At 33.8% G+C, this 27,089-nt stretch overlaps 2 protein-coding genes across 2 annotated transcripts; both read right to left on the bottom strand.

Moving 5' to 3' along the window:
* Positions 1-1,871: 1,871 nt before the first annotated feature.
* On the bottom strand, positions 1,872-3,191 carry LOC149088909 (uncharacterized protein F54H12.2-like). Its single transcript, XM_089252410.1, has one exon. It carries the CDS (start codon positions 3,189-3,191, stop codon positions 1,872-1,874), a length of 1,320 nt encoding a protein of 439 aa, XP_089108536.1.
* Positions 3,192-20,342: 17,151 nt separating this feature from the next.
* On the bottom strand, positions 20,343-25,982 carry LOC149088908 (uncharacterized). Its single transcript, XM_089250558.1, has 3 exons — positions 25,917-25,982; positions 24,278-24,393; positions 20,343-21,859 (listed from the first exon to the last, which is right to left on the bottom strand). Exons 2-3 carry the CDS (start codon positions 24,391-24,393, stop codon positions 20,620-20,622), a joined length of 1,356 nt encoding a protein of 451 aa, XP_089106684.1. The 5' UTR covers positions 25,917-25,982; the 3' UTR covers positions 20,343-20,619.
* Between the last annotated feature and the right edge of the window lie 1,107 nt (positions 25,983-27,089).

Here is a 27,089-nt window from a genome sequence, read left to right as displayed (position 1 = left end):
TTACGGCGTTTACATTTTCCAACCACCGTTCGAATGGGCGAAATTAACGATGAAAGAGAAGTGTTCTGCTGTATGGGTGATGGCCAATCTCCATAACATGTCTTGGTCCGGCGGTGACTTCCCTTACGAAAGTCTCACGGACATACTAACCTTTTTATCCCGCTCCCATTCCAGACTATATTGCAAGGGACTCGAGAAATGTAAGTTTATAACTTATGTTTGTGACATGGAGTGCAACGACCTAGAAGATTTTCCCCGAGTTTCTGTCTTACCCCCTGTTCACGTGAAGTGCTTCAAGCACAGTGCGAATTTTGACCACTGCGCGCTCACCAAGGCTGTAAAATTCGGTATGTATAGCAGGCAACAGATAAATTTTCCCCATTTGTGATCCTGATGTCTCGATACGCGCATCACCACCTTGAACTCCTACAACAGATCTCCCAAGCCAAACCAAAGAAACGCCTCGACTTGATTAAAAAAAGTCGTAATAGCGTCATCAAAGCTTTGTGTGAGGTTTGTTTGAATTTACTAAAAGGAAATATACCCGTTACCAAATCCCGAAGAGATAAACTCAGCAAGTATAGAAAAAGTTTAAGAAATTTAGCCGCCAAGAAGGTACCTTTATATACAAAAAGACGCATATTGGTTCAGAAAGGAAACGGCTTTCTAAGCCTGTTATTACCCGCTGCGATTTCCGTCATCTCCACATTAGTAAATGGAACACGCTAAAAAGTACGTCATTGTTGCGGCAGACCGACATCTCAATGCCGTCGAAGAACAACTCGGGCTGTTGGACAAAGATATTAATTCCGTTCTAAAGAAAAAAGTTCTTGATGACGGTGAGAAAGCAAAACAATATTTGCAAGTGTTGCAAAAATACTTGCAAATTGCTGACAATTCATCCAAAGAACTTCAAGCCGACGTCAAAGTCGACAACGAGACCAAAGAATCCGATGGAATAGAATATGAAAATTCTATATTGAAATCTACAGCTCCAAAGAAAAAGCAGATGACAAAGCAACTGATCGAGAAAATGAAACAAAATAACAAACTGATTTTCTGGAACGAAAAAGGAGAACTCGTGTATAAAGGTGAAGTTGTACCTGGAAGCGATATTGTTCAACTATTCAAAGATTCTATGAAGAAGAAGAAGAAACGTGTAAATCGATTGAATAAAAATAATGTACCCACTGGAAAAAAATTATTTGATGAAGCTATGAAAGAAATGAAAAACCCTTCGTGGTTAACTATGTACTAATTTATGAGAAAAAAAAAATAAATGTAATCAACAATGTAAAAAAAATTGTCTTTTCTGATTTATTTTTGTCTTTTTATTTTCAAACAGTAATTTACACAATAACGACAAACACAAGAAATATTCATTTTAATTTTTTTTTTTATTATTATTATTTATTTATTAAAAATCATTCTTACACCATATTTCTTCTTGAAATATTGATACAAAGTAAAGTCACAACCATTCATTTTCAGAAAATTTACAATATCTTCCATAGATTTTCCTTCGCTGCGCTTGATTAAGAAATACATAGAATATTGGCCACAAACATTTGAAGTCAGAGATTGTAGAGGTGTTTCATTCCGCAAAACTTTTGGGAACCTATCAACAAATGAAGCGATGTCTTTTCCGTATGCTTCTGGCTTCTGTCCATACGAATCAAAAAACTCCACTATCTTCTTATCCAGTAAATTAACCGCCATCCAGTGTGACCCAGGCTTGGTGTGATCATCGCTGTTGACCACAAAGGAAGCCGGGTAAATAATGTCTTTGGGTATCTTATCAGAGGGAAACACGCCGATAAAATTTGGTGATTCATTCTTTAACACTTTCTCTATCTGGGAGGAATACATATTCAACTGCTGAAATCAAACAATATGTTGCGGGTCTGGTTGATCTCTATCACGTTATCAAACTCCAAGTACACAATGATGGAGATTGGGTTAGGCAACGGTGCTTTAAACTTGGTTTCCAGTCGTAGATTTCCATGTTTAATTAGATTGAAATGACCACCGTGGCATAAATCGGCTGATAAGTCGTACACGAAGAGCGAATAGCCATTCGGATATTCCTCTCTAGAAATATCAATACCTTCGTCTTTGCAGGCCTTTTCTGTTCCAAGAAACAAACTGTGATAGGCTCGTACGTATTGATTCTGGTCAAACTGGGGTTCCAGGGGCTTGAAGGGTACTGGCTCGCCATCTATATACACTGCTATGTAATTCAAATCATAGTGCTTGAATTCGAAAGGCGATTTATTGTACGAGCCAGAAAATGCATCGTTATCTACTAAACCAACGACAACTCTTTTAGGCAACTGGCCCACTACTATACTATCCTGAATCCAGGACATATTTCCTTGATGAAGTGAGTAGACCTTACATACAATGCGATCTATCGGATATTTTGCGGATGTGTGAGACAATGCTTTGGCATGACCAACGAGGACACCCGGTGAGACTTTCACTTTTCTTATTTGAATAGATACGTGATCTAACATGACTTTGTAATCGGCCTTTGAGGTTGAAGATACGAGGCAAAATTCGGGCTTGCTTCTAATAAGTTTTATCTTTAGGGAAACGAGGTTCAATAATAATCTTCCTTGGCAAAAAATATCTCCATGGATAGATCCAATCATGTCAACCGTCTTACTTTCTTTTATAAATTCAGCCCTTTCGGCTAGTCCTTCGTTTCCGTCCTTTGCTTCAGGATCAACGATGTTCATTTTTCCAGCAGTATCCTTATAATACAGTTCGGTAGTGAGATGACTTGTCTTGCTATCAATACCGTGATTCAAAAGTGTCTCAATTATTGAACGGTAAGCGTAAGTATTGTTTGATGACGAAACCAGGCGATCATTAAGTGAAACATCAACCTGTGAAAACATAGAGTGTAAAAATAAGTTTACGGGCCCTACTTTGTCTTCTTTGGTCAAAAATTTTCCATCTCCTTTCACCACTTTGGCCTTGACGTACAACAGGGTTTGTGTGAGATCCAAGTATTCTTCTCCACTGCCAGAAATGTAAAATTCTATGGGACCTCCATCTGATACATTTGCTATTGGGTGATAAGTTACCCATTTGCCACCTTCTATTACTGTTTGCGTGCCAGGTAAAGAAAATAAATTTAGCTCGGACTTCACAAGTTCAGGGGAATCTTTGAGTCGGTAAGTCATCACGAATCGAATATGTCACGTGTACTCCGTTTGGGTTTCTTTGCAAAAATGACGCGTTGAGCCTTTCGACGCTTCCTTTTATGGCCTTCACCAAACATGGTTTTTGTCTTGTTCAGTGCTTTATCGGCTAAGATCTTTCCAGCTTCCTTGAGACGACGCTTGGCAGCAACTTTTATTTTATCCCCTTTGATTACGTCACCCACAATGTCCGCTCCAGATCTTAGTACTTGTTTTCCAACAGTTCTGGCTCCTTGCTTCAAAAATGGTAACGCGACTCTGAATAAACTCCCGAATATATTGCCTAATCCATTTCCTCGCTGCAACGTAACTCCAGAATAGTATGGTAATCCTCTTCCTGCTTGCTCCAAATAATATTGTTCGAACGATTTTGTACAGCAGTGATATGGAACCTTCATCTTTACAGTTTCGTATCTCACTCGAAAATGATCTTGAACTTGTATATTTAACAGTTTTATAGTATTTGTCTAATGCGAAAATGCAATACTGCAATGGCTTTACCTCTGTTGAAAGGTATGCGTTTACCAGAACTTGATCTTATCTCCATTTCGATGGTTTGAAATACTCGTCGAGAAAGAGGAAAGTAGTGTGGTCGGTCATAGTATGCACTAACTATTTCGTTGTCTCTTCCTTTAACTCTTACTACGCGTAGGAGGGGTGCTTGAACGTCACCCACCACTTGTGGTTCTATTATATCGGTGTAAATGTACAAAACAGGATAAAATACATTTGTGTCTGCTACGAAAGGACTCTCTGTAGTTTCTTTTAGAAGTGTGGGCTCAAAACCTAATAGTTCAGCAATACCAGTGTTCAAAATTAATCTTGCCCCATCGTTCAGGATAATTTTTACTTTCTTGGAGCTGTGGTTGTAGTGGAATGTAATTCTGTTTTTGAAAGATTCAATTTCAATACCTTTTATTAGATCGGGCACCGTTTCATAATTCCCAGCTGGAATATGTCGTCCTTGCAGTTCACCATCACCCAAGTCAAATCCAATAAGATTGCAGTCTTCCGTCACGTTGTACCAGCAATGAGGGTAAATTATTTCAGATAGTCCACATTCCCAATCTCCGGACAAATGAATCGGTTTTGGCAGTTGGGTAATGTAATGAGATATCGTGTTACCTGGGTAGTACGCAGCTGAGCTATCGCTAGGAAGTGTTAGGAAGAAAGACATTTTTCCTAATGAGTCACAAGTTAGTGGTTACTGTCTTTTTATATCCTTTTTAACTCTCGGACCCAGGCGTTGAATTTATTGGGGTAACCTCTGAATTTCACAAAGTATTCGATTTTCCCTTTAACTTTACGCTTTTTCAAGATCTTCTCAACCTGGTAATATTCACTAGGTATCACTTTTTGCAACTCGTGCTCGTAGAAAGTTCCTTTTATAGGTTCTCCATCAGCATCATCTATCTTGTAAACAGGGGGATCTCTGCCTATTCTTTGCTTTATAGTAAATATTTCGCGAGTCCAGTTATGTTCATAACCCTTTTCAAAAATCATCTTTGATCGACTTATTCGAACAGTGTCACCGACAGAAAACTTGAATTTTATATTTTTCTCACCAAGGATGTCTTTGTATAATTCTTGCCATACCTGAGACTGATTTTTCTCTGTCACCATGATGGGTTTCATTTTGATACTACGATGCCAAGTGTTATTATAACTCTTGATCAAATGATCCAAAACATCGATGTATCTATGAGTATTTTTGAACGTGAAATATTTGAACATTTTCTGTTTCAACGTTCTGTTGAACCTTTCCACGACTGAAGCTTTCTTCTCGCTTTCACTAGTGAAAAAATTCACGTTTTTTGATTTAAAATATCTTTGTACTACCCTGTTTTGGAATTCTGTTCCTTTGTCACTTTGCAAGTTTTGACAAATTCTGTCTTTGAATATTTTTTTAAATGCTTTAGTTACCTCTTCTCCAGTTTTATCTTTCAGAGGGATAGCCCAAGCATATTTTGACAACACGTCGATGCAGGTAAGAATATACTTATACGAATTATTCTCTTTTTTCAGAGATTGCATGTCTACCAAGTCTGCCTGGAACTGTTCATTTATACCACCAACAATTACACGATTCCTGCGAAAATTCTTCCGCGCTGGCTTATGTAATGTATAAGCTTCATTACCATCTAACCATTTTCTAACTTCATTTTGCGAAACGTTATAACCTTGTTCTTTTAAATTTCGATGCAAAGAATTTATTCCTCCAAAACTACCTGGTTCTGTTGGATCTGTATATTTTTCCATTTCACAGTATTTATCCAGATCTTTTCAAATTCTAAAACTCTGTACTTAAATCTCGCAGCGTCCTCAGCCCAGAACCCGCGCCTGCAATAACTTTCAACTTCAACAACGGTTACTGGACCGAATGAAACTGCCTTAACGCCATCCATAAGTATAATGAAACTTTTGTTGAGTTACACTTAAATAAATAGTAAAAACACTCAAAAAATATAAATAAAATACGAACACAAAAATTTAATTCAATGGATTTATTTCACATACTTCTAACAGATACAAATTAATCAACCAGGCGACGTTTTGCGTCCATAACAATATCAGTGAATTTTATAGACTTCATGAAATCGCGACTCACTAGGTTTAACAAACTCGGATTACCATTGGTTTGTGGTAAAGCTGAAATAAATTCGTCTATAACATCATAAATACGAACGAACTGCACAGCACTCACAAATTCCGGGAGAGAGTTAAGATAGTTTGTTTTTTCAATATACCTCTCCGGCTTCAAGTCCCCTTTCTTCACGATGTGCGTACGAAATGCAGTATGGAGACACTCCTTCATGGACTCCTGTTCTGGCATGGTTGGCTCTCGAGGGTTGTCGAAACACACATATTCTTCATAACACGAAGTGATGTCCATATCGTCCAGCTTGAAACATTCTACACTCAATTGAATGTGCGGCACTTGTTCCATCAAATTCTCCCACTGAGTTTTGCTCAACTCGATAGATGTCTTCTTTGTCAAACTTTTGTAGGTAGTTTCTTTGTTGAGCGTGACCGTCTTTCCTGCAGGGTTGACCGTTGCTTGGATGCTGTTCGAAGAATTCACGTAAGCCACTGCAGTAGCGAAATCCAGCTCGTAGGTGACCTTGTACGAAGATGATAAAAAAGAACTGAACGCTTCCTGGTTCATAGCTATACCAAGATCAGTAGGATGCCAGCGACCGTTGTACCAGTTGAATTTTCGGACGTGCACTAAAATCTTTCCTTTGTAGGTGCAGACGTTTGCCATTACGGAGTCTCCTAGCGAATAAAAATGAACTGGTAGCGCCATTTTTTCTTGGTCAGCCTGAAAAATATAAAAAAGAAATCATGTTAGAGCGTGAAAAAATACGATAGTTGCTAAATGCGAGATGAAACCCTACGCACACAAATTATTAAAATTAAATTATTTGTTATATATATATTTTTTAAAGCTAAAATAAACACAGTATGCAAAATAACTTACCTCTGATCTCATTCTCTTTGCTGGAGGACTAGCATCGGTCATGACGGACGTCTTGCACCAACGGCATTCAAACAGGAAAATATCAACATGAGCGCCACGTGATCGCTGTAGGAGAGAGACGCCACCTTTAGAGGAGGGGGGACATCACGTGACCCAACGACAACATGACGTCACAAAAAAAAAATCCCGTCCAACAACACGACCATCTAATATGGCCGTCACGCCCCCAGGAGTGTTCACATCACGTGACCCAACGACAGCCAGCACATAAAGAAAACCACCGTCCAACAACACGACCATCCAATATGGCCACGCCCCCTCCTTGGACCACGCCCACCTGAGACGGAGGGTCCACAGCACAGGGGGCGTGCCGGAAAAAAAGCGCCATAGTCATGCTCATACTACTGAAATAATCATTAAAAACATTACTTAATCATTGATTTATTCTAAATTTAGTACACACATATCTTCGATTTTATATGCTGTTCTATAATAACAAAATGGTCACCATTTTTCCAATACCTACGTTTTTTAGCAAATATCCTAACATTTAGTAATAAAATGTGTTGTCGACACCTTCCATGAGCGATAAAACAGCATGACAACAACTTAATTGAATAAAGACTGCTCTCAGTCCATCAAATAAGTCAAAACATTAAATTTAATTTATTTAATCACATTTAAAATTGAACTCTGTGAGAAAATTCAAGTTTAAAAGAAACAAGTTATAAATAAAATATTTAAGATAGAATCTCAAATATTTTGCCGTATTTCATGGACTGAGCAGTTTTCTTTCAATTTTTATTCAATTAGATTCATGTCAAGATATTTCATCATTCGCGCAAGGTGTTAACAACACATTTTTTAATGTTCGAAAATGTGTAAAATGACAGATGTTGGAGGAATTGTATAAATTGTGTTGGCGTAATATAGCATATGAAATAGAAAATATGTATATCAAATTTGAAATAAATCAATGATTAAATAATAGTTTTAATGAAATATTTCAACTAGAGCAGAGTTTTTAGGGCTCTTAGTCCATGCTGAAAGGCATAAGACTGCTTAAATAAAGGACTATGATAAATCTGAATATTTGAACTTTTTTCCGCAATTTTAATTTTTAATTTTGAAGTTAATTTTAATTTTTGATTTTATAATCAATATTTTTTTATTTTAATATCAATTATGATTTTTGATTCTAAAGTCAATTTTAACTTTTGATTTTTAAGTTGGTATTAATTTTCCAGTTATAATTTTCGATTTTAAAGTTCATTTTAATTTTCGATTTTAAAGTTCATTTTAATTTTCGATTTTAAAGTTCATTTTAATTTTCGATTTTAAAGTTCATTTTAATTTTCGATTTTAAAGTTCATTTTAATTTTCGATTTTAAAGTCAGTCACAATTTTTGATTTTAAATTTAGATTTCAAAGTCACCTTAAATTTCCGATTTTTAAATCAATTTCAATTTTTTATTTAAAATCAATTTCAATTTTTGATTTAAATCCAATTTCAATTTTTGATTTAAAATCAATTTCAATTTTTGATTTAAAATTAATTTTAATTTTTCATTTTAATGTGTTATGATTTTTGATTCTAATGTCAATTTCAGTTTCGATTTTAAAGCCTATTTAAATTTTCAATTTCAAAGTCTATTTTAATTTTCAATTTAAAAATCTTTTTAATTTCCATTTTCAAAGTCTATTTTAATTTTCAACTTCAAAGTCAGTTTTAATATTTCGTTATACCCGACGCAATTATATTTCCCTGACCTTAAAATCGGAGTTCATTATAATTGCTTTCTATGAAAATCGACCAGTTTAATTACTTTACATAATAGGTAACCAGATAACCGAGTCTTATTATAAATCCAACAGATTTCATTTGATCAAAACACCTTTCCTTACACAGAAACAAATGTCACTATATTGTTCAGTCGAAAATAAATGTCTTTATCCAAACTCAAATCGAGGGGTAAACTTTTCAAGAAGATACGGATATCACACAAGGAATAATAATGAGAAAAAAATAAATCTCGGATAAGAAGAATCTCTTAACATAAAGCAAAACTTCATGTTAAAAGCTTTTCCGAAATCACGTAGATTTTTGGTTTGAGTTCAAAGAAGAGAAAATAAAAGAAAGTTATATCCAAAGTTTCCTTAATTAAAACTTCGACATTATTATTATTAGTTTTTCCATCCTTTGAAACAGTCCTTTTTTTCCGTTATATTCTAGTTTTTTTTTAAATATTATTTTTGTGAAGCTGAAACTGATTTGGTTTATTCCATTAAAGATTCTTAGAAATCTTGATTCGGATGCGAAAATAAAGATAAAAGAGAATAAATCTGGTTTCAGTCCCTTATTTCTTTTCTTTCGCGATATTGAAGACGATTTGCATATTAATTATTCAACAAAGTTCGGAGCCGAATTTTTTTGGTTTAGGTAAAAGTAAAGCGTTTGCGTTATGTCGTTTGCCATTTCTTTAAAAATTGAAATAAATGGAATTTCAGTGGATTATATTTAAGTTGTAGATGCAGTTTTCTATATTCTGAATGTACTTATGATTTGTGTTTTTAAATGTGTGTACAGGGTGATCCTGAAATCATGCTACAAATTTTTGAGGGATGATAGGGAAATAAAATTCATTATTTTTTGTCAAATGTTCTCAGCTGTTGTATTTATGTGCTTTTGTCTGTTTAATTAAATGCTGTTACACAGAAAATAGATACCTTTGCATAGTGTTCGAATCGAATTTAAATATCTTTACGTCCAAATTGAAATCAAGATAAACTTTTCAAGACGAAACGGATATCACAAGGAATAATAAGAAGGATAAGGAATGAATTAATCTCGGATAAGAAGGATCTCTTACGACAGTGATGAGCAAACTTTTCTGAGAGCTCGCTAGATATGCGGAATTTCTATCGGTCGCAGGACTTAATTAATTAATTTTTTTTACTTTCTTGATATTGAAGACGATTTGTATATTAATTATTCAACAAAGTTTAGAGACAAATTTTTTTATTTTAAGTAAAGCAAAGTGTTTGCATTATGTTGGCTGGAATTTCTTCAAAAATTGAAATAAATGCGATTTCGGTGGATACTTTGTATTTAAATTTTAGATGCATCTTTCGACTTTTTGAATCTACATTTAATTTGTTTTTTGTAATGTGTGTACAGGGTGAATCTAGAGTCATGTTACAAATTTTTAAGGAATGATAGGAAAAATAAAGTGAAATATATGAAATCGATGTATTTGTACTTCAGTTGTTTATTTATGTCAGTTTAATTAAATGTTGTTACACAGAAATAAATATCTCTTTATACTGTTCGGATGCGAGTATAAATATCTTTATCCAAACTCAAATCGAGATAAACTTTTCAAGAAGAAACGGATATCGCAAGGAACAATAATGAGAAAAAAAATAGATTACGCATAAGAAGAATCTCTAAAGATAAAGCAAAAATTAATGTTAAAAGCTTTTCGAGAATCACGGGGATTTTTGGTTTAAGTTCAAAGAGAAAATAAAAAAAAGTTATGTTTTCTTTTTCTCCTTGGAAACAAATTTGTTTCTTTTTCTTTCGCTAGATTCTAATTAAAACTTCGGCATTATTATTGTTATTAGTTTTTCTTTCCTTTGAAACACTCCTTTTTTCGTTACATCCCTTTTTTTTTACATTATTTTTGGGAAGCTGAAACTGATTTGGTTTATTCCATTAAAGATTCTTAGAAATCTTGACTTAGATGCAAAAATAAGGATAAAAGGGAATAAACCTGGTTTCGGTCTATTATTTATTTTTCTTTCGCGATATTGAAGACGATTTGTATATTAATTATTCAACAAGGATCGGAGCTGAATTTTTTTTTATTTTGGTTTAGGTAAAGCAAAGCGTTTGCGTTATGTTGTTCGGCATTTCTTCAAAAATTGAAATAAATGAAATTTCGGTGGATTATATTTAAATTTTAAATCCATTTTTTCATTTTTTGAATGTCCATTTAATTTAGTTTTTTTAATGTGTATACAGGTCGATTCTGAAGTCATGCTACAAATTTTTTCAGAAATGATGGAAAAATGAAAGATGCAAAAAACTCTCTCTCTCTCAATTCATCAGTAATTACATTATTAGTAATTCATTCGTCAGTAATTAATAACTTTTAAATCATACGGTTTTAACTTCTGGTGCTACCATACATTTCGAGTTTACGACACGTGGTTGTCTACAAATCGATATTGACACTTCATAAAAATAAGAATTTATGCTCTCCGAAAAAAAAAATCCTTTCTCTGAGGAAACCAGGTGAAATATTTTAAATTCCTTTACATAGAAAAAAGATATTTAAAAAACACTTCGTCTCTTTAGCTCCCAAAACTTACAATTCCTTGCCATTCGAATTAACAAATATAGCTTCATATTCTAAATTTAAAAAGGAATTATTTAGTTACATTGCTGCTATCACTAACATTGAGGACTATTTCTGAATATATATCACGGGACTATGCGAATACGGTACTTGAATTAAGATTGCCGCTTTATGTTATGACTATTATTAACATGTGCATTATATATATATGACTGTGAAAATTGTTTTGATTATGATCATTAATTTCATTGATTGGTTTTCAGTACGGGTATAATTACCCCTTGACAACTCATATATATCGATACACTTGCATATGTTTATATATATCGCATTATCGCATCGCATTACACATTATATTGTATTGTGTTTTTTCGAATTTGAATGTGAATTTGAAGGAATTTTATTGAATAAAGATTATTTAATTTTTTTTTAAATTACTGTCTCAACAATGTCCCATAGAGAGTAATATTGATAAATCTAGGTATAACGACATGTTTTTTCAGAAAAAATTCGGTTGCCTATACTAGGATCAAACGTTCCATATACGGGATGTTCCCATAATTTTGCCTTGCCCAACTTCTTTTGATGCTGATGATCTTGATGATTTTTATATTCATGAGATTCTTTCTAGCTGATCAAATCATAAGCTAAGTCGAAATGTCTTTCACGAGAGGAGGCTTCTTTGAAAACTCTCTTTTAATTTATAATGTGATCTTTAGAAAGCGTTCGTGGCTTTTCCGCAAACACGCAACGATTCCAATTGAATAGATGATGACTGTTCCTGCTCATAATGACATTGAGAGATTGTTGGTGTGAATGTTGATTAATAAATGATCCTAAAAGTTGTTTCGTACTTCATGTTAGTTTCCGAAGGTTCTGGGGAGGCCGGGTGATTTTCCGGCAGGAATCAAACATTCATCTAATTGGAATCCCTGTATTGTGAAGTATTTGAATTAAAAACTTAAATTAGCCTATGGACATCGTTTATAAGGGAAAGTTCCCATATACCGTCCCCACTTTCCCGTTATTATCAACTCATTTATTTCAGTTGTTTATGTTTAATAATTATAATATAGATAATAATTAGTAAATAAATAAATATTTACAGAGTGTTCTGTTAATACACCTAGAAGCTCACAGGGTTGTTATTAGGCATCAGGAGGAACTAAAATTGCAATGGAACATGGTGTCGCAAATCACGTTGAGAGGGTGAAAATCTCGAAAAACGCATGCAGGTTTCGACGTCATGATGGAACGACAAAAAGTGCTATAATAACTACAAAAAGATGTATTTCATTAATTCTTACAAGAGTTATTGAAAAGTGGCGTCGGCTGACGTCATTGCACAGTCTACAACGACGTAAAAACGATTCCCGGATGCGCTCGAAGATACCAAAACATACAACTAACTGCTACACGTGCTTACTACCACAATAGCGCTTATTTACGTCATCCGCAGTGAACTTCAAGTAAGCAAAATATCCTTTTTGATGATTTCTTTGTTAATAAGAAATTACTGCAAGAAACGGAAAAAATTCATCATTTCAGTTGTTGATAAAGCTGCCGATAATTACCTGTCATTTTGTAAAGTGCTTAAGAGTTTTTAGTCAATACACACACACACACACATGCATAATAATACATATGTGAAAGCAGACAGACCTATCAAGGAAATTCACAAAAGAAATCTCGCACATTTCAAAAAACTAAAAATTTCTAATGATAATTTAAAATCTCCATATTTGTTAATCCCTGTTAAATTTCATTAAAATCCTGTAAAATTTAGGTATCTTACTTGTAATACCAATAGTTATAACCACACAAAACTGGTTTAAAAATTTTTCACATTCTCCAAAACAAAAAATTCTTAATGAAATGAGTAATGAAAAAACATTGGCTTCATTATAAATAATAATAATAATAAGTCTTGCAATTTCTTAGGGATGGTAATTTGCAACCTATGGAAACTTATGGCTTTGAGAATCTGTTTACTATTTATTTATTAAATAGTAAACAGATGAAATATCATCATTCCTCATGATGATATTTCAAAAATTTGTAAATTTTCATTCGAAAAATATGAAAACTGTATTAATATGGAAAAAAATTGATTGGTTATATCTCTCCAAGTTCTGCATTTTTGAGAACCACCTGTTTTTTTCAATGGCACGGATCTTTTCAGACTAATTACTGGTATTCCTCTATGAGAACTAGTTTTTCCAGTGCCTTTGGCAACATTTTTCTGTACTATTTTGAGAATTCAATTTGTGAAAAAATTAGTGATTTTAGATATATAGATGACTTATTTATCTTCAATTTTCAGAATTTTCATGAAATCAGTAATAACATATATCCGAATACTCTCAATCTGAAAAAAAAAACCTACAATGACCATATTTTAGCAGATTTTTTTGGACTTGGTTTATATATTAGTTATATTTATTGCTTAAATATATTTATCTACAGTGAAACCTGTACGAAACGGAACGTCAAGAGACTGAAATAATGTTCCATTTTAGACAGATTTCCGTTTTATAAAGGTGAAAATCAAAGCACTAATCATTTAACAGCCTCTATTTTGATTTGGTTTTAAACAGGTTTCCGTCTCATAAGTGTCCGTCTTAGACAGGTTTCACTGTAATTAGTTGTTTTCCATGAATAAGACATAGAAGTGTTAAACGCAGTATTAAAAAGGTCACAAATGATTATACATCAATCAAAATGAATCCAAGTATAGTCAGGAAATATATATACAGGGTGGGCAAAAAGTCCGTAAAAACTTTAAAAATTCATAAAAACCGGAAACATAACCGAAATGAAAACGGTTTGCAGGGTTAGCATCGCTACGTCACGGAAAGATAGGAAAAACTCAAAAACAACCGATAGGTGTCGCTGGTACGACCGACTTTGGTGGAAATAAGCAAATGAGACGGTTATAATAACTTGCGCTCTTACTCCGCAACCAGTTCACCGTTGTAAACCATGTATGTGGACCTGCTGCTCTCTGGCGTTGCTGGATTTGTGACTCGCCTGCAATGTGTTATCCCCAGTGGTGGTGGTGATGTGGAACACATACTGCTGTAATAAACGATTTGGAGGCATTCTGTTCGTTATTTGCGTATATTTTCTTTGGCTTGTGTACGTCAGCGCCACCTATCGGCTATTTTTTAGATATTTTTTTTCTTTCGTAAAAAAATTCCCGTGACCTAGCGATACTAACTCTGCAAACTGTTTTTTATTTCGGTTATTTTTCCGGTTTTTATGAATTTTTAAAGTTTGTACACGCGCGCGGACTTTTTTGCCCACTCTGTATATATCACAAGCATATACATGGTGAGTTTCCCTCTGATACTCAGAAGAGACGGATTTAGGAATTCCGTTATAATAAAAATTAAGACTGCTCCTGGGGGTGTACCACCTTCTGATTCTTAATAACCAATCATCCATACGCAAGAATCGATTCGTAAGAAGCGCCTTAAGAATCGAGCTCCGAATGCAACCACGATGCGATTGTTAAAGGCAATTGTTAAGGTCACGTGACGATGGACAGGCCGAAAAATTTCCCTTTTAAGGAATTTTGCCACTAACCAATCAACGCCCAGCTAAAAATTAACAACAACGTGTTGTTGACAAGATGGGAGAAGAGGAAAAGAAATTTTAGAATGACGTTATAGCCTGAAAAAATGGCGGAGTTAATTTAAGGAAAAGTGAACATGGTTGCGAAGAAATGATAACTACATAATGCTTTTTGAGCCATGTTGCAGTAAAAAAACCGAAACATATTCATACTTAACTATTCAATATGATTCGAATCAAAGATTCTTCCCACGTCCACGGGGTATGTTATGGTGAAAGTGCCAAAGAGCTACTGTTGTTATGAATAATCATCGGCTATTTCGGTAAGTTTGATAAATTTTGCTCACATTTACCTCGAATCTATCACATTTCCAGGTCATTATGCATAATCGTCAATCTACTGTTAATGTGATAAATGTCATCGTTATGTTTACATTATGCATGTAAGTAAAGCTAAAATTACAAGACGAACAATAATTTTTATAATATGCTTCTTGTTTTCTTAAATTATTTTTCATGGCAAAATGCTCTGTACTTGGTACTGTACATGCATCGCATAGCTGCTTCGTGATCCAAATAAAAAAATAATTGTGATCAGATAATATATACACACAGTAATAATAAAAATTGAAATCACTTCTGTACTGTCGGTTTTCTTACATACATTTAAGTGTGTGGGAAAAAACAACCGCTGCAGTAGGTTAATAATGATTTTTATATTCATGTGCAGTTACATTTTGGCCGATTAGAGCTACTTCTCACATATTTTGTGTGAAAAATTCAATTTTCTCTCACTTTTTAAGTTTAGAAAAATTTTCAAATCTACAAATTGCCATAACATAAAAAATTTGAAGTATTTACGAACCATCGATCATGGTATTTATGGGTTGAAAATTTGAGAATTATGCATAATCACTGGTAAATTTGATAAATGCAGCAAAATTGATCAAACTTTATCGAGATGATCTGATATTTTATATCACTATTACCAACATATGTGCTGTATATAGACTCCAACACTGTTTTCCACTCTCCCCACACGACCTTTCGATAAATTCAAAAGTTGGCGAATTACTTATTCGGAAATAAAAGTGGCATCTGTTAAATACTTTTTAATTTTTTTAAATATGATCATAAATATAAACGAAAAAACTTCAATTTTAAGAATTTAAGTTATCTCGCATGGAAGAAAAAAAAATTGTCTGCTAAGAAGTGGGTGTCACCTGATTCTTAACTCAATTCTGAATTACGGAAGGAAAACGATTCTTACTTGTAGTTAAGAATGTGGTAGCAAAATTGCCTCTCGATTCTTAACTAAAGATCAAATCCATAGTTTAGAATCGGATTCTTATTAAGAATCAGAAGGTGGTACACCCCTTATCTAAACGACTATAGCTACACGACTATGATGACTATGCAACGCAGTATTCAAGTAGTGATCTATAATCATACAATATAATTGATATAATTAGCAATCGCTAACTGATTAAAAAACTTTTCCCTCAAGTAGTAAATATAACTGTTCAAAGTTGATTTCGCACTGTAACAAGTTGTAACAAAAACTATTTTTGAACAATTAAATCGTAAATAAACAGAGCAAAGCAACTGCGTCACTGGTCGACTGAATGGTTCTGAAGAGTTTCCTGATATACTCTTTGCAAGATATAGCAGCTCTATACATGCGAATTTTTAGCAGGGGGTGTATTTCGAACCCTTCCCTTTACTACATTAGTGCCATTTTGTAAGGTAAATCTCTATGACAGCGGTTCTCAACCTTTTTTGACTCGCGGAGCCCTTTTCAGTATATAATTTCTATGGTGGAGCCCTGTTTGACTCGAGGAGCCCTTTTTTGTACATAATTTTTATGGCAGAACCTTGTAGGCGTCCTCTATTATTTAATTATCTATAAAATTTACTGATTCATTTTACTTTGCTCGAGTGCAACTCCCGTGTGCGTCTCATAGAGCAGCGGTTGAGAACCACTGCTCTATGTTGCAACTTTTTTGTTAATATTTTTTTCCCTTTGAACTGAATTTAAGATGATGGGTGAAATCATTTGAAATTATTTTTTCTGAATAAAAGATGCCTCTAAAAACAAAACAAAATGGACAGCCAAACAAATGGACCAAAACATTGGACAGCCAAACAAATGGACCAAAACATTGGACAACGATAAGAGTGTGGACACCCTGTATACAAATGTTTAAGCTGGAGCCAGCCCTGCTGCCACTTAATAAAATAAAAACAAACTATCTGGTATAATACCCGAAATAAAATAGTTGTTTGTTTCACACCGATGTGTAGCATCAAAATGAACATCAAGTGGTATGAAACTATAGAATTTATATTTTCATGCAACGAACCGGTATGAATTCCATGCACAATAATACCGATCACCGCATTTGCAGCATACATAAATGCATAGTAACCGATATTATGACGCTTGAAAATTACACCGGTATACAGCATGAAAGAAAATATATATATGCGTAGTTTTTCCATACCACATGTTGTTTGTTTCCATTCTGCACATTGGTTTGAAACCAACATTCATTTTAATTCAAGAATTATAACAGATAGTTTTCTTTTTATTCAACAGGTGACAGCAGGGGTCCAAGTGTTCAAGAAATATTTATTACACACTGGATGCAAAGTAGTCGATTAAACAAGAAAATGCAAATTCTGCAAATAATAAATAATTATAATCCCCAATGCCTTGAAATTTTCAATCTTTCTTCCACAAATAAGAGTAAAAGATGAGTCATAAGGTTGACAAAGTCATTCTTACGAAGACAACTTAACCGTACTTGCGACTTGTCAACATTCTTCTGGTGAATTTCTAGCGAATTGTCACATGCAGGAATGTGTTGAATGTGTGTATATGCGTATATAAGCGGCCCTTACGTATTGTGTTGCAGTTATGCTTGTTTAGTGTAATTTCGGTGCTGCCATCAGGCTTATATACTTTTAAGAAAATGGTATATGTCTGAATTCCCTGTATCGTGTTCGAAGTCCGAGTTCTCTCCGCGTAGAATGTGACACCGGCTTGCATTCGCGTCTCGAAGTTAGAAAACCGCAGATACCCAACTTCAACCAACAATTACTGCGCCGCCAACGGGGTTGACTTCAATTTGATGCCTTGTATTTTGGCAATTAGGGAATATCAAGCTTCCTTAAAACCCTCATATTTGTTTGCATTCATTTTATTTATTTTTTTAATTTGAAGTTTGCGGTCCCAATTTTTTTTTTCTTATTATAGTTTGAATCACAAAGAAAGTAGTTATATACTTGGAAAAAATGATATCACTTGAATAACATTAATTTTATGAGCGATTTTTGAGGCTTTCCAGCCCTTAGTAAAGCTCTGTATAAGTAGTACAGTAAAGATTTTTTAAAATGATTTTTCTCCGCCTTTTCCAATACGTGTAATTAACTTTGAAGAAAAAAAAATCAGCTCGAAAAAAATGGGCATTTAAGAGTTAAAACTATCCTATATATTATTAGATGTCTATATTAGTTAAACTTTGCTTGAACCTGAGAAATTTTGTGGGAAAAAGTAAGTCTCTTTCCTGTGTTAGAAACAGCGAAATGTCGCTATTTTTCCTAGAAGACTTTGGAAAAAGTTCCTTTAAGAAGAACTTTGAAATGGGAATTATTATTCGCATGGGCGAATAACCATCAGTAACTAGTTCCGTTATATTTAAAAATGGCTATTCCATCAAAAAAGTGAAAGACCAAACTACTAGTTGTTTCTAGGGTGCACGTCCTTTTTACTTCCTTCGCCTATTTAGTCACACTTGATGTGAGAGCAACGCTACGAACAATTTTCGTCAATATCTTTTCTCGACTCCACTTTTCTATTTTTTTCGTGTAATCAACGAAAAATACTTCGTAATTTTACTTTCCTTTCAATAACTACGGGAGGATTTTCATATAAGAGGAAGCGAGAAAATGCGTGCATATTATACCGAATATGCCCTTTGAAAATGAGTAACGGCTCATTTAGTTTGAAGATTTTACATTGGATATGAATTTACTGTTGTTATATTATTATCTATGTAGGAAATCGAAGCGTGTTTGTTATTCCTCTCGCGTGACTGATTTTTGTGTAAAGTCTGCGTTTTTGAGTAATAAGAGACAAAATTTGTTATTTTGTATTTTTGAATGGGCTCTTTATAAGCGAATTACATTCAAATGGTTTCCTCGTTTCGAGCAGATCGATTTAATTGGAATTTGTTCTATTTCCCGCTATACGATCTAATTTACATTCTTCATGACTATTTCTTATAATCCAACTTCTCGTATTGATTATTAACCAGGAATCAGTCATTCTCTGATATCTAATTTTCCTGGATAGAATTCTAACTTTTTTCATGAATTTATAAATTTTAGTAACTTTTAGAACTTAATGATTTCAGAATACCTTTAGAATTTTAGAATACTTTTAGAATTTAATAATTGTAAAAGTTATTAAAATAATAATACCAACTGCAGATAATTATTAATTATCTTCAGTTGGTATCGTAATGCTTTTGAACGTATTGATTTTTATAGGAATTAATGTGTTTTTCACTTTTTCCCTGAATTCGTAATTTTTATTAACTTTTGCAATTATTTGTGATTTCCAGATGGTGTATTTTTTTAAGCTTATCATAGATTATTATAAAAAAGAATGATTTAAATTTTTTTTTTGGTAATTTCTGAGTTTATTAATTTATAAACATTTTAGATGATTGCTTTAAAAAAATTTACATTATTACTTGGATTTCTGAATTTTGAAAAAAAATTGCAATGTTATTTTCATGCTTTATTTTGAAGCATTTTAGATTTCAATTTGTTTCAATTGAATTTCGAAATTTTCATTTAAAATTTTTGGATTTTTAGATTAAAATTTTTCTTTAATATTGAATTTTCTAATTTTTCTTTAATATTGAATTTTCTAATTTTTCTTTAATATTGAATTTTCTAATTTTTCTTTAATATTGAATTTTCTAATTTTTCTTTAATATTGAATTTTCTAATTTTTCTTTAATATTGAATTTTCTAATTTTTCTTTAATATTGAATTTTCTAATTTTTCTTTAATATTGAATTTTCTAATTTTTCTTTAATATTGAATTTTCTAATTTTTTTTGCAAATATTTTTCTAATTTTTGATAAATTGTTATATTTTGTTGGTTTGTTAAACTTTTTTTGATTTTATTCTAATTTTTAATTTGTCTAAATTTAGTCTTTAGTTTCTTTGATGTTTTTATTTGATTTTATAGTTTTTTTTTAATTTATTTAGAGGTTTTTAATTTTAAAAACTTGTAAATGTAGAAATTTCTAATTTTTTTAAGTTCTTAATTTTTAATTTTTTCAAGTTTTAAATTTTTCATTTTTTTTAGTTTTTTTGATTTTTCAAGTTTTTAATATATATATATATATATATAGGGTAGTTATTATTATTTTTTTTAATTTTTCTTGTATAAATTTTTTTTTCTTTTATCTCAAAATATTGCTGCAATTTGTATGCATTGGAAAATTCAAAAAATTTATAAAGCTGAAGAAACTTTACCTTGTACTTAATGTTGCCCCATATGCCCGACTTAATCATATACGAATCAAGATTTTTGTAGAAACAACAGCCATTCGTACTTGAATCTAATACTGAAATTAAATTTTTCAGACATAAAATCAGAGTCAAGAACAGTAGAAAATGAAAAACTCAAAGGAATTTTTAACAAAACTGATATTTTATACAAATAATAATAATATGACATCTCTTGCTACATAGCGATTCTTCAATGCTACCTGTACATATTTTTTTACATAGAACACACTTCAGCAGAATGTTCGTTTTACTTTTTACAAATGCTAAGTAATGTATGACTTCATGCACAGGTGAGAGAAACATGGCATCGTCGATCAGTGTTTCCATCTCGGAGTGAGATTGATCTTTTTAAACCGCAAAGGCAAATTTATAAATTAACCAAAATGATTTGTATTATAATCTACACTTTGATGGGTGAGAAGAGCCTCTTCAGGGTGTGGTATTCTGGGAATCTGGCGTGCAAGTCTGGGTAGCTTTCGAGATCACCGTACAGGTGTGCTCCATGTTCCAGACCGGAGATGGATGGACCGTCGTCTTCCTTGGGCAAGTCATCGCTCAATGGTGATTCGCCTTTGGGTTCGTGGTCTTCAATGTCCAGCATGAAACCTTCTTCTCCACCTTCGATCTTGTGTCCTCCGAGTTCGGGAATTGCGTGTGGTTCAACGTCTTCAATATGTTTGCCGAAGTCGTGGGAGAAAGCATGTCCTCCGAGTCCGTGGTGGTGGCCGACGTGGCTCCAGTGGTGACCGTGTTTATGTCCGTGTTGATGACCGTGTCCGTGCTTGTGTCCGTGCTGGTGACCGTGTTTATGTCCGTGTTGGTGCTTGTGTGCGTGTCCGTGTTTGTGGCCGTGTTGGTGACCGTGCTTGTGCTCGTGTCCGTGCTTATGTCCGTGTTGATGACCGTGTTTGTGTCCGTGCTCGTGCTTGTGTCCGTGTTCGTGTTTGTGTCCATGCTCGTGTTTGTGACCGTGTTCATGTCCGTGTTTGTGGGCATGACCGTGCTTGTGTTCGTGTCCGTGTTCGTGTTTGTGTCCGTGCTGGTGACCGTGTTTGTGTGCGTGGCCGTGTCCGTGTTTGTGTTCGTGTCCGTGTTTGTGTCCGTGTTCGTGTTTATGTCCATGTTCGTGTTTGTGTCCGTGCTCGTGCTTGTGACCATGTTCATGCTTGTGTCCGTGCTCGTGCTTATGGTCGTGACCGTGTTTGTGTTCGTGGCCGTGTTTGTGTCCGTGTCCGTGCTTGTGAGCGTGTCCGTGACCATGCTTGTGCTGGTGACCATGCTTATGCTCGTGTTGGTGTCCGTGTTTGTGCAAGTGACCGTGCTTGTGTCCGTGCTTGTGTTCATGCTGATGCTTGTGTCCGTGCTCGTGTTTGTGTCCGTGCTGATGCTTGTGGGTGTGTCCGTGTTTGTGCTCGTGGCCGTGCTGGTGCTTGTGGCCGTGTTCGTGTTTATGTTCGTGCCCGTGCTCGTGCTTGTGGGCATGTCCGTGCTTATGGGCGTGTTTGTGCCCGTGCTCGTGCTTATGGTCGTGGCCATGCTTGTGTTCGTGGCCGTGCTTGTGATGATGATGGTGGTGATGGTGGTGGTGGTGATGATGCTCAGTTTGGTCCTTTATCACCAGAACATGCTTTCCATCCAGTCTGAAAACAATTTTCATAAGTTACCAAATTTAGCTTTTTCATTTAAAACGCTTTATTAAATTGCATATATGTAAAGTTTGAATGATAAATTTTAAATTTAAATGCCGAGTATAATAGCTGTTTCTTTAAGAAAATTCTTTTGGAGTAATAATTAATTTAATAAGTCTGATCATTGATGAATGTAGAATAAACTGTTTTTTCTTTAAATTATCAATAAATCGTTATCAATTTGAAAAATTAAATCCCAGAGCACTGGACAAACTCAGACTTCGAATTGTTAATACTTCGATTCAGAAAACGAACTGAAACATTTTGAATCTTGAAATAAATTTATTTTATTTATTTATTTGTTACCTGTGAGAGGCCAATAGGCTCAACTTAATTAATTTAAATATTATCTCAATTAAAAGAATTGGGAAAATCTTTCGAATATCATAAAATAAAAATATATTGATTGATAGAAATTTCGAATGACTGGTAATTAATCAGTTTTATCCATTTATCTCGTATGAAATCTAGATTAAGAATCTATTTGCATCCAGTCTAAAAAAAAAAACTTTTTTATTGACATACTAATTAGAGTAATTACATTATGATGTATTTCAGAAGTTCTGAAATATATAGATTAATTATATCAATTCCATATATAACTTGATTATAACAGAATATATTAACTGTCAATATTTTCATTATTTGGTAAATATAGTTAGGAACAGGTATATTTTTCGGTTGCTACAGCCTTGTAAATCACGGATGAAGTATTAGTTGCTGCAGTGGTGTGTGTGTGATTATAGAAAAGGGAGTCTTCTTTTCGAGCAGCGTTAAAAATCGGAGCACCCATGTATCAACTCAGACATGTCCTCGAACTTGTCTGATTTTTGCTAGTCTTCTAATGCAATTTAAATAGACTGCTATACCGCACACCAACTCCAGTCATACATCGCCATATGGCAATTTCAAACTAGTGGAGTTGAGTGGGAAATGAAAGGACCATCTATCGGTAGTCGTTCCAGGCTCGAGATAGGTAAAGAGAGAACTTTTTCTGACGTTTTTTTGGCTGGATTCGAACCAATGGACCTTGACAGCAACCTTCATAGAGGAAGGGGAGCATCTTGCCACTGTGCCACTAGGGTGCGGGTAATTTAAATAGACTGGGAGTTACTGTGATCATGAGCTCCAAAGCATGAAACTAGACGAGCATTGAGCCGTATCATAGAGCACTGTAGTGCTCGCGAGCAACAGGTTAAAGAAGCCTGCTTTAGAGCGTTCCTTTGAGATAAAAAGCCAAAATCCACGAAATTATTGGATATTCAAAGATGCAAAATAATGTATTGTGAGATTTAGCAGCCATTTTTGATACGTCTATCTTGATCTTGTAGTTAAATTGAGTTACCCGGGGCAAGAGCCGCCCTTGCGTGAAGGGGGGATGCGACAGGTGCGGTTTAGGCGATCTCGCACTTACGGTAATAATAATTTCTTTCATAAATTTAGAGTTTGTATCAATTTTGGAATTATTTCTTTGATAATCTCTTAATATGTTCATTCCTCTTTAAATCTTTGCATTTTTATCTATTTTTATCCGGAAAGAAATAATTCTGGAATTATTTCTGAAAATATAATATAATATCCTGTTTCATAAATTTTGAATTTCCACCAGAGTTCTGGGCAATTGTTTCTTTCATAAATTCTGAATTTCCATGAATGACGGAATTCTGAACATTCATCATTTTCAGAATTCGGAATTTCTGCCATTTCTGGAATTATTTCTTTCATTTATTTTGTACCTTCTTGATTGCTGAAATTATCTCAGTCAATTATTTCCGTTATTTTCGATTCATTCTGAATTTTCATTATTTTTCGTTATTTTTCAGACAACTTTTTTTCATTAGGTCTTTGTTTTAATTGGTTTTAGAGAATTATATTTCTTCTATCAGTTCAAAATTTTCTTCAGTTCGAAAACTTTCATTAATTTTCTTGTTGCTGTTAATTATCATTTAATTGTTTTATTTACTTTTTTTTGTACGAATATTTCTAGCATTCCTGAACATTTGTAATACAGTGATGTATGAATTGTTGGATGCGGATTCCCCCCCCCCTCCACCCCACAGAATATATAAAATCGTCTCTAAGGGACCCATAAACTATTGAGACACTTCTGGCCCGCTGCTACTTTCGCACCAGGCCCCACGTCTGGAAAGAGCCACCGGCCCGGAGGGTAGTAGTATGATAATTTCTGATTTTTTAAAACTACTCAGTATTAATCACTAAACTGATGGGAATACCGTTCGAAGGTTCTTAGCAATTAAGATAAGAAGCTACAACAGAGTCCAGAAAAGAGCTCGTGCGATATCATTATGGCATATCCCGTTTTTTTTCACGGCTTTTACGTTGTAATGAATAGTATCGAATCTAACTCACCCTGTCGGTGCGAGCTTCAGATCTTCAGGCTCGTGGTCTTCATGATGGTCGGGTTCGGCAGTGACGTAGCAAACGGCTACCAGCAACAACAAGAAACACGCTCTCATCTTCAGCATCTGGGAAATGAAAACACACGCATGAGGCAGGAAAAATAATGATAATTACAATAACATAAATAGTATTCTCACGCAACAGTGTTGCTCCCGTGGGCTGAACAACCTCGAAGCAAGATTAATATTCGAACCCCGGGCGTAAATTTTTTTTTTAATCCAGTTTATCGTTGGAGGCCCCAATCTCAGACTACGGGGCATTGTCCGTTACCAAGCGTAGTTACAGCCCTGGCAATTCATGTTGATCACAGAAAAACTACAACTTATAATTTTAGATCAAATCCTTATCCTTTTAATACTTAATATCACAAATACTACCTATTCTAGTATTTGAACATTTTCGCAAATTATAATGATAATTAATACTGCTTCAATAGTTCAATTACTAACTAATAATCATATAATAAATACTTAGATAACTTCTTTCGAAATTATAGGTATAATTGGATAATTTGAAAGTTGTTGAAAAAGGGTTATAACTTTACATCTAGCTAGCCCAATGGGCGGTTTTATTGTATTTTAATAAAATTGTCTCAAATAATTCCTATCGATGTGAGATTTGGAATATAGAAAAAATTAAATTTTACAATTTAAAGCGTATTTGATTATAAACAATTAATGACTTTTTAAGGCGTTACTAACTTTAAAAAGCATTTTCAAATGCTCACTAATGACTTTTTTAAGCACTGCCGTGACTGATTTATTATGAGTAGGCTCAGTCAGATATTAAAATCTCAAGGGAGAAGTATCAGCAAAACATTTGAGAATCCAAAAACACGGTTTAAGCATGTTAATAAAGCTCAAAAGGCATTACAATCAGTGAAGGGAAGAAACGGACTTATAACTAAATTAGAGCCAACTCGAAGCAAGCAATGTTCTAACACACTGATAGTAACCAATTCATGAAAATTGTAAAGTCTCAAAAAATTAATTCCTAATGATGGAATCATATTCAGTAAAAAAACCGGCTCCGAACCACACCAAACATAAAATCATAAAACTAACAAATTTTTTCTAAGTACAGTAACGGTAATAATAAAAACCATTTTTAACTGCTCATTAATGACTTTTTTTAAGCACTATCATGACTATAGTTGATTATGAGTAGGCTCGTGCAGATTTTAAAAGCTCAAGGGAGGAATATAATCAAAACATTAGAGAATCCAAAACGTGGTTCTTATTATAATTAGTAAATAGGAGGAATAAAACGGACTTAAAAACTAAATTAGAGCCAATTCAAAGCAAGCAATATTCAATAGTTACAGATATAGTAGCCAATTCGTAAAAATTTTAAAGTCTCTTCAAAAATTAATTCCCAATAATAGGATCACGTTCAAGCGAAAAATTTTGAAAAATATTTTTTCTCGAACCACACCAGAGATAAAAACCCTAAAAGCTAAGATATTCGATTTTTCTAAGTACAGTGACGGCGTATAATTCCAAAAAAGCGAGAGATAGAAGAATCCAAACACGATATCCAATGCAATAGAATTATATACTACAGTATTATAAGACGACGGTATCCATACCTTGAGAGCGCGTGCAATGCAAAAACACAAGTGTTGGTTAATGTAAGAAAGTTTGCTAACGAATGAGATACTAATCGAAGATCGAACTCGCCTTTATATACTCGATATCCAAGACCATTGGATAGCCCTAAAGCATACGCATGGGAAAAAATAAGAGAAAAAAATCTCTTTTTTTCTTATTATTATTGACGAGGAGGAGAAAATTGAAAAAAAGAAAACACTTCCTATATTCAAATATCGCTTGAAACGACCAGGTACCAACAAATAGGAGGAGAAAAAACAACTTTCCTTTTACGTAATTTCCTGAGAAAAAATTGTTTTTTATTATTATTATTTTTCTTCCACTTTATTAACTGTCTTGTTATAAAATCTGGGTTTTGGAAACAACTCGGGGGGGAAAACAAACAAACAAAATAAATGAAAATGAAATATTTTCGTGCCCGAATAAACATTTTGTTTCGTGCCGTTTGAAAATACAATGACGTTGACCCGTCTAGACATGTCACATCTTTTTCTCCTCCGCCATCTAGTGACAGTGGTATTTTTCTTGTTTTTTTTTTTTACTTCACCATCATCATCATCAGATCAAGGTTGTCTTATCTGACCTGACAGCGAGTAAATCTTGTCAGTGGAGTATAGTAATAATGATTTATACATCACTGAGTATGGGATTGTAGGAGTTGTAGTAAAATAGTATGTGCTAAGCTGTGTGTATTGTGTTGTCCCGTATTCCAGTCGACTAACATGATTATGTTTTTCAGTTTTTCGTTGTCGGAACTATAATAACAAGCAATTTTTCTCTATTTCGATGCGATATGTTATTTCCATTCAATTTTTTTGGGAAGAAAATTTGGGAAACGAAAAAAAAAAAAAATGTAGCTTTCGTGGAAGTTTAAAAATGTGGGAGGATTGCTTTAAGTGTGGGAAAATGCTTTGGAATTTGGTAGTTTAGTTTTCGTGTAATTGTTTGTGCCTTGATTGTTGTTGTTTTTTTTTTAAATTGGAATAAATTCTATGCTCTGTATTTTCAGTTATGTTTGGTGATGCACTTCAAATAATTAGAATTAACAGATTAATAGAGAAGAGTATAAATATTCTCATTAATTATGGTGTAAGATGGCTGATTTTCTGTGATTTAACATGATGAAAAACTTTGCTCTAATAGAAATATTA

Source organism: Pholcus phalangioides, unplaced genomic scaffold, assembly GCF_987345545.1.
Source record: "Pholcus phalangioides strain wild (caught in Gottingen) unplaced genomic scaffold, Ppha-v1.0 ptg000003l_1, whole genome shotgun sequence".
Classification (NCBI taxonomy): Eukaryota; Metazoa; Arthropoda; class Arachnida; order Araneae; family Pholcidae; genus Pholcus; species Pholcus phalangioides.
This window is presented reverse-complemented; position numbering and strand designations above follow the sequence as displayed.

Excerpts from the sequence above, each read along its gene's own strand:
- LOC149088909 (XM_089252410.1), bottom strand. The coding sequence starts at position 3,191 with ATGACTTACCGACTCAAAGATTCCCCTGAACTTGTGAAGTCCGAGCTA.
- LOC149088908 (XM_089250558.1), bottom strand. The coding sequence starts at position 24,393 with ATGCTGAAGATGAGAGCGTGTTTCTTGTTGTTGCTGGTAGCCGTTTGC. Across the intron at positions 21,860-24,277 it reads CTGAAGCTCGCACCGACAGG|ACTGGATGGAAAGCATGTTC; the intron begins GTGAGTTAGATT and ends AATTGTTTTCAG.